Source organism: Carcharhinus amblyrhynchos, chromosome 5, assembly GCF_965287045.1.
Source record: "Carcharhinus amblyrhynchos chromosome 5, sCarAmb.v2.hapA, whole genome shotgun sequence".
Taxonomy (NCBI): Eukaryota; Metazoa; Chordata; class Chondrichthyes; order Carcharhiniformes; family Carcharhinidae; genus Carcharhinus; species Carcharhinus amblyrhynchos.
The window spans coordinates 50,942,601-50,951,719 of NC_137328.1; the positions used below are offsets into that span (position 1 = coordinate 50,942,601).

Consider the following 9,119-nt stretch of genomic DNA (forward strand, 5'->3'; position numbering starts at 1 on the left):
TAGACTGGGCCTGCGATAGGTGATGAAGAAGCCAACAGGGGAGAAAAACCTTGTCCATGCCAATCTACCCATCACAGAGGCATCTGTCCAGCATTGTTTGGAGTTACCGTTGCACAGTCTTTATGGAGAAAAAGTCCCATCTTCACATTGAGGATACCCTCTATCACATGTGGCACTACCGCAGTGCTAAATGTAATAGACAATGAACAGATCTTGCAACTCAAAACTGGGCATTCATGAGGTGCTGTAGATCATCAGCAGTAACCGAATTGTATACAATGACAATCTGTAACCACAGCATATCTCCCAGTCTACCATGACCATCAAGCTGAGAGATCAATTAATGGTTCAATGAAGAGTACAGGAGGGCATGCTAGCAGCATCCCTCCGCACACCTAAAAATGAGATGTCAACTTGCTGAAGCTGCAACACAAGACTATTTGCATGCCTAACAGCCCCATGCAGCAAAGAGAACTAAGTGATTCCACAATCAGTGGAGCAGGTTTAAGCTCTGACATCATGCCCTGACCAGTCATGAGCGGTGATGGACAATAAAACTAACTGGATGAGGAGGCTCCACAATTATCCCCATCCAGCACGCCAAATTCAGCCAAAAGTGCCTGGCCGATGATCCATCTTGGCCTCTTCCTGAGATCCCCAGTATCACAGATGCCAGTCTTCAGTCAATTTGCTTCACTCCATGTGATATCAAAAACCAGCTGAAGATACTGGATACTACAAAGGCTATGAGTTCTGATAATATTCCAGCAATTTATACCCATTATCACTGTCTACATTTCCTGCTGCCTCGGAAAAACAGCCAGCATAATGAAGGACCTCATGCACTCTGGACATACTCTCTTCCACCTTCTTCTGTAAGGAAAAGGATTCAAAAGTCTGAGGACAAATACCAACTGACTCAAAAACAGCTTCTTCCCTGCTGCCATCATTTTTGAATGAACTACCTTGCACTAAGTTGATCTTCCTCTACATCCTAGCCATGATTGTAACACTTCATTCAGCACTCTCTCCTTTCCTTTTTTGTGAATGGTATGCTTTGTGTGTATAGTGCACAAGAAACAACTTTTCACTGTATACTAATACATGCGACAATAATAAATTAAATCAAATCAAAATCAATAAGGATTTGTGTTCCCAGAACTAGCTGCATTCCTAATCAAGCTATTTCAGTTTAGCTATAACATTGGCATCTACCCAACAATGTGTGTAATTGCCAAGGTATGTCCTGTGTACAAAAAGCAGGACAAATCCAACCTGACCAATTGCTACCTGATTAACCTACTCTCAGTCATCAGAAAAGTGATGGAAGGGATCATCAACAGTGCTATCAGGTGGTATTTAGTCAGATATAACTGCTCACTGACACTCAGTATGAATTCTGTCAGGGTCACTCAGCCCCTGACTTCATTACAGCCTTGGTTCAGAATGGACAAAAGAACTGAATTCCAGAGTTGAAGTGAGAAGGACAGCTTTCAATCTCAGGGTAGCATTTGACCAAGCGTAGCATCGAGTCCCAGCAAAACTGGGGTCAACGTGAAAGAGGGGGAAAGTAGTCATTAGATAAAAGCAAATTACTGCGGATGCTGGAATCTGAAATAGATCCCACATTCTTCAAATCAAAGGAGTATCAATGGGTACCTGCAAGAGACCTAGCTATGCTTGTCCTCTTATGGGTTGTGGAACATTCCTTGTTCCAGGCCTACCCGGGTCCCCTCCCAGAATTTCTTTACCGGTACATCAATGACTATTTTGGTGCTGCTTCATGCTCTCACCCAGACCTGAAAAACTTGATCAACTTTATTTCCAGTTTCCACCCTCCATCATCTTCACCTGGTCCATCTCACACACTTCCCTATCCTTCCTAGACCTTTCTATCTCCATTTCCGGCAATAGACTACCTTCCTATATCCATTACAAGCCCACTGACTCCCACAGCTATTTAGACTACAGCTCTTTGCACCCTACATCCAGACAGACTCCACCCCTTTCTCTCAGCTCCTTTGCCTACATTGCATTTGTTCCAATGATGCCACTTTCCAGTGTGGCGCTTCTAATATGTGCTCCTTCTCCCTCAACCGTGGTTTCCAACCTACAGTTATCGACAGGGCCTTCAACAGCATGCAATCCATCCCCTGCGCCATGACCCCCACCCCCTCCCAGTACAAGGATAGAGTCCCCCTTGTTCTCACATTTCACCCTACCAGCTTCCACGTGCAAAACATAGTCCTCCACTACTTTCATCAACTCCCAACATGATGCTACCACCAAACACATCTTCCCTTCATTTCCTCTGTCAGCATTCCACAGAGTTCATTCCTTCTGGGATAACTTAGCCCACTCCTCCACTATACCCAACACTTCTCCCATCACACCGTCCCATGCAATCGCAGAATGTGTAGCACCTGCCCCTTTATCTCTTCTATGCTTACCATCCAAGGTCCAAATCACTCATTCCAGGTTGAGCTGCATTTCAGTTCTGCCTCTTTCAATTTGGTCTAATGCATTTGCTGCTCCCAATGTGGTCTTCTTTATATCGGAGAGACCAAACGTAGACTGGGTGGTCGTTTTGCTGAGCACCTTTGGTCTAAGTGCAGTCAGGACCCTGACCGTCCAGTTGCTTGCCATTTTAACACACAGTCCTGCTCCCATGCCCACATGTCTGTCCTTGACCTGCTTCAATGTTCAGGTGAAGCTCAATGCAAACTGGAGGAACAGCATCTCATCTTCCAGCTAGGCACTTTACAACCTTCTAGTCTCAACATTGAATTCAACAATTCCAGATGATTAGCTCTACCCCACCTCGACCCCTTTGTTTTCATTTCACTTAATTTTTGACTGTTGTCTACTTTTTGCTTCTTTATTTTTCTTCTCCCCCCCCCCGCCCGCCAGTCTTTCCCTCTATTTTATCCTCCCTTTCCTTACCTTTTCTCTCCCTTTGCAGATACAGCAGATACTGCTCCCACCAATCACTGACTACTCTGCTCCAGTCCCTCTTACACAATATGTAATCATTACATTTCTCCCTTTGGCTCTGAAGAAGTCATTTGGACTCAGAGCCTTAACTCTGTTTATCTCTCCACAGATGCTGCCCAACCTTCTGTTTTTATTTTATATTTCTAGCATCTGCAATATTTTGCTTTTATTTTGATGTGATGAATGCTCCCCACTTGCCTGGATGACTATGGCTTCAACAACATTCAAGAAGCTCCACACCATCCAGGACAAAATAGCCCACTTAATTGGCACCCCATCCATCACTTTCAACATTCACTCCTCCATCACTGCAGTGCATGATTCACTGCAGCAACTCAGCAAGGCTCCTTCTGCAGCACTTTCCAAACCCATAATCCCTATCACCAGGAAGGACAAGGGCACAGATTCAGGAAAACACTACCACCTGCAAGTTCCCATCCAAACCACTCATCATCCTGACTTGGAGCTATATTGCTGTTCTTCACTGTCGCTTGGTCAAAATCCTGGAACTTCCTCACTAACTGTGGGTGCACCTACACATTGACAGCAGTTGTTCAAAATGGTAACTCACCATCACCTTCTTGGGGTCAATTGGGAATGGGCAATAAATGCTGGCCTGAATTAAATTAAGGAACTAAATTAATTAATGATTAAATCCAGCTTCACTTACACATTTCCATGATCTGCTCATTGATTAAGAAAAGTGCATGGGAAAATAAATCTTAATTAACTGCAGCACAAGTTTCTAACTATGCAGCCAGTTCCTTCAGAAATCCGTTCATTAGTGTAGTGCTTTTCAAATCTTTTTTCCTGGGACTCACTTTTGCCAACTGGCCAAATTTAGGGATCCATGCTACATTCACTCATTCGCCAGTATTTCCCTACAAATAACACACATGGACTTTGCATCTTGATGTGCATTGACGCAATTAAGAAAACCATACTTCAAGAAATCACTTTTATACTACTTGTTCCCAATTTTAGCATCTTCTTTGTAGGCTTTCACCAGATAACCAGGTGTTCTGTACACAGCTAACAGTAGCACTGCTGTGTCCTGTTGTGGATTCTCAGGAGACGCTCTCTCCAGCAGATTCCAATGTGAGATCCTGGCCAGTAAGTTCATTGCCCATTAGTGTCTCTGACTGTCTCTTGTAACAAAACAATCCATGTCCACAATCCTCTTGTCTTCTTGCAAGTAAAAAATGCTCACCTCCAAGTGAATTTGCGCGAAACGTATGTACATATGGGGCGCTTGGCGCCAAGCATACATGCGGGGTGTGTTCACCTGCTCACTATTGCCTCTTGCGGTCAGAGACTATTGTTCCAAGGGAGTATAAATTGAGGCAGAGAGGTTGGTTGCGTTTATGAATAGTGTATGCAATTCTTGATACCTAAGTCAGGTGAGCTTAGGGAACACTGTGACTCTTTTTACACCAGCCTGCAACCCCCACTTTGAAAAAGCCTGCATTAGTGGATCACCATACCTTTATTAGTGGACTATTTGTGTATGTTCTTTCTTGTGCATTGTGTTTTTTTTGTGCTATCAAGGAAGTACTTACAATAATCTGCAATGAAAACTGCCAGTATCGACAGGTGAAATTCTCAATCTGAGACAAAGTCCCATGGCAGGGACAGGGAATGTTCCCCACTGTGGCTGCCATTGGGAAACCATGCTATATCTTCTATTTCTGGCACAACTAATTATGCATCTGGGAGTTTTGCACCATCTTCTTAGTAGGACAAGCTTGATGGCATGCGTCCTGCCATCACATCTTGGTGCCATGTTTAAAATGCAACATCAATAGCCCATTGTTGAAGAAAGATGATGGGCCTCTTGAAGAAAGAAGATTGACCTCCTCAAAGGCACTGAAGCTGGAAGATCGACCTGATAGATGCTGCCCTCATCTGCTGCTTTAATGTTGCAGGGCCCAAGTTCACTTCCGTCCCCCATCCCAAACACCAGAGGCAATTCAAGGCCTTCTTCAGGTAAGGCGCGTCTTTTGCACTCTGCGTTGGTCCAGATGTATTCTGGGCTGATGTGTTTTCCCATGGTGTCGTGAGAATCAGATGTGGAATGAAGATTCCATTTGGGCCTTCATCTGCATCCCATTAGCAGAATAGAAATCAGTTTCACATTGACCTCCGATGGGACTCCTGATCCACCACAACAGAAGAACCCCGTCCCCCACCAGCGAAGGCATGGGAGAATTTCATCCGACATTGGTTGTTCTCAACTATACTGCAAAATGCCCAACTCTTCCTCTCTTATCCATCTTGAATCCACTGTGGCTGATTGAAGGTTTAACTTTAGTTCCTATCAGCACCTGTGGTCTTCCCCTCATTGCCCTCCCATGCCTCCACATTTTAGCTATTAAGAGAATTTTTTAAAAATCCTGAATACTGTTTCAAGCTAAATCATAATTGCTAGTTGAGAATTTATGAAGAAAACCAGTAAAGACGTCTAATGGTTGAATCAAATGCTAAACCTATCAACTGTTTTTAGGGAAAAGCAGATAATAGATTAAAAAGGTTTTGCTTTTTCAGTAGTTCTGGGCTCCTGTTTCAGAAGAGTGAAATTAATACTTATGGGATCTTGCTCTACGCAACTTGGATGTCATGTTTTCCTACATTACAATGGTGACCATACTTCAAAAGTATTTCAAAGAATGTGAAGCTTTGGGATGCCTTGAGGCTATGAAAAGTGCTGTATAAATGTAATTCCTTCGTACATGTACAGTAAAATGCAGGTCCCAATAATACAAGTCAGTTCAAGTAGAGATCTCACAGCACAGATATATTTGCTGAAAATATATGAGCTGTTAAAGGAAAGCCAGGGCAGATTTGTTAAAGGTTGTTCATGCTTAACTAATTACATTGAGTTCTTTGATGAGGGTACTGTGGTTGATATGTCTATGGACTAACATGACATATAATAAAGTTGTATGTAAAATTAAAGCCGATGGGATTAAAAAGACTGGGATTAAAGCGATTGATACAGAAGTGGCTAAAGGGAAGAAAGCAGAGACTGAGTTCTTTTTCAGGCTGCAGAGAAGTACTTTCTGAGAAAATAAATTTATAATGCAGCTCCAGCTACCTCGAGAGCAGCCGTGAGATTGGACTCCACTCTTTCTTATGTTTGTTTACAATATTTAAGTCTGGAAGTTTATTGTGAGTTATGTTGTACAAATGCTTCACATGTTTATATCAAATTCTTTTCTCCACTATTTTAACACAGACATTTAAGCCATTTACTTTAAATGCACCAAACCCGCTATCTGAGTAGCACAGAGGAATGTTGTTAATATTGCTGCGCATCATTTCCAGGCCAAAGAGACAAATTACAGATTTTATTTTTCTCCATACTTTCTAAAATATTTATTCTATGACACTCCACAAGGTCATTGTTAGGATTATTTAGTATCAAATAAGTTAAAGAAAAATGTGCAGGTTGATCTCATCTTATTTGTCAGATCTGTGTTACTGTTGCAACAGAAAGAATATAAACATTTTCAGGAAAATAGCCAACTAATTTATGGTAATAATTTGGGTCTGTTGGAGGATTTTGATCTCACTTTTCAACCTTGGGGACTAATAAGGGGATGAACTAGACATATAATTTAGAGAGAAAATATTTTCTGAAGAAAGTAATAATTTTGTAGTTTCATGCCATGTTTATGCTTTTACTGCTGTAAGACCGAGGTTAAAGCTGCAGAATGTGCAAAACACTGCAAGCAGTCCATGTTTTTCTGTGCTCTGTTACATCATTATGAGTAGTCAATGTCATTGATGATTCTTTAACCTTGACAGGTATCAAAGGCAGCTGTAGATTTGATGAACTACTGTGAACAGCATGCACGGAATGACCCATTGCTCGTTGGAGTGCCAGCCTCTGAAAATCCTTTCAAGGATAAAAAACCTTGCACCATTCTATAGCTGCTGCCAGCCATCCTTTCACAAACTAACCACAGCATCAGAGGACCTGCCAAGAATTTCTATTGGTAATCAGACCTTGAGAAGCAAATGCAGCTTCTGAAATGCAGGACTGCTGTGGAAATGTGTTTTAAAAAATAGGAAAAAAAGTTGGATTCTGTTTGTTTGTCAACTAAGCATGTTTATGGAAGTGAAGGAAAGAAGATGTTATGGTGAAGAGCTTTGAAAAAGGATTGCTATTTTGGACTTTTATGATAGATTTTCTGATTGTAATATTAAGATCTTAGGTTTAAAAAAGCTAACTCGGCAAGAATAATATTTTTGCCTAAAAATTCTCTAAAAAAATTAAAAGTGTATGTGTAAAGAGTGTACATTTGGAAGATAATATAGTTTGGGCAATAACACATTAGATGAAGGGGAGCAATTGACTGCATCCATTACATTTTTAAATGTCACACTGTTCATCTTTATTGTCATTAGCAATTAGATATGTGCTGGTGTAGCAGTGTAGTTTTACTTCCCTGGCCTTTTAAATTCCATACACTACCAAAGTATTTGCCAAGGTAAACTGATGTAAATAATCAATGTTTTATTCATTCATTCTTCACCTGTTTTTCTTAAGACCTGGTAGTTAACCATAGACAAACAGCCCAAACTATAGGATGATTCATAGTTGTCTTTGCTAAACAGTATAACGTAAAATTGAAAATATTTTGTTCAGCGGATGCAAATATTTCATTCCCTCAAAAGTAACACCAGGGGTCCCCATACAATCCATTTCGATGCTCATGGCATTTGTGTAGATTTAGGTAACTTGTTCTATCTACCCGAACATAAATTTTCTTCACTCCACTTTAAGTGAACAAATTATCCAACAATGCAAAGGATAAGACTTATTTTTATTGCCATGAGAGTGTATGCGCACCATATTTGAAGATCCTAAACTAAACTGTATTATACTTCAACATATTTCACATTCATATTGTTAATTTATAACTCCTTGAAATCGTGCTTATTGAATTTTTATTTGAAACTTAAATTCTCATGTGTTATTTGCAGTATTACCCACAGTATACATTTACCATGAGAGAGAAAAATCTGTTCAGTGGCATGCCAGCAGCTGCAGATTGATAAAACCTCTGGAAGTGTCAGTTTAAAACTAAAGCAAAGGTTGAGAAAGAAATATTTGCCTATGTGTCAAATGAGCCACAGCTCTTCACATGTCCTTGTTCGTTACAAGAAACCTCTTGAGGATCACAAACTGTAGTCTTGTGCCAAAAACCATCAAAATGCCAAGTGACTCATGTCATAGTGAAGTGTTAGAAAACTTTAAAAACCAGAAGGATTTTAAAAAAACATTTATTATTGTATTGGAAGACATGTGTTAAAACATTTGCCAAGATTTTTCTGTTTAACATCTTTAAACAGGTTGCATGTGCATTGTTCTTTCAGCTGCCTTGCATTGTTGCCTTTTTATTCTCAGCTGTTAAGTGTTAGGTAAGCCTGCCATATTTATATTTAAAACTTTTTTAAGAACCAGATTTGTCTCACCAAGAACGAACGCCACCATAAACTTCACTACAAGTTACTGTATGATGAAATGCATTTTGCAAATGTCCAAGTACACAGTGAACAAGATCATTTTTCATATTAAAATTCTTAAAGCATTTGAAAATGTAGTTGTGCAATAAAAAATTTTTGGAAGCTGTTCTTTAAGTAACTGGAAATAGAAGCATATGGTCTATGACAGACTATAGTATTTTGTGACACATAATCTTGCAGTGCCATCTCAATCCTGCCTCCTGTGCTTTCCTCTGCTTTTAACTCTTTTTCTTTCTTTTACAGTGCCTTTTTATTTAGGAAGAACAACACAGAAAAGCTTTAATTACCTTTCATTAGTTGTGCAAATTACAGTTTTTCTTTTATCGTGCCAATCCGTGAATTGAATGCCTATACCTTGAAAGAGCACCACACAGATGCACTTAACCAAAGTAAAAATTAAAATTTACAAATCTGTTAGCTAATTTCGCAAAACTGTTGACTGAGGTTTATTCCAAAATATTTTAAACTGACATTTGATTTTAAAAATTCTAGGGAGAGTGTACTTTCCCAGTTTGGTGATTGCAGATTCATGTGAAAATGCTTTTATTCAAATTAATCTGGTACTTACAGACTCATAAATCAACTTCATATGT

General features: G+C 40.1%; 1 protein-coding gene across 4 annotated transcripts in view; it reads left to right on the forward strand.

The window, feature by feature from the left end:
* LOC145343021 (guanine nucleotide-binding protein G(I)/G(S)/G(O) subunit gamma-7) overlaps positions 1-8,889 on the forward strand; it is a 253,139-nt gene extending 244,250 nt beyond the window's left edge. For all 4 annotated transcript variants that reach the window (XM_080188755.1, XM_080188756.1, XM_080188757.1 and 1 more), the window contains one exon: positions 6,802-8,889. In XM_080188755.1, the coding sequence (XP_080044881.1) occupies positions 6,802-6,927 (126 nt within the window). In that variant the 3' untranslated portion in view covers positions 6,928-8,889. The remainder of the gene's footprint in view (positions 1-6,801) is intronic.
* The last annotated feature ends 230 nt before the right edge of the window (positions 8,890-9,119 follow it).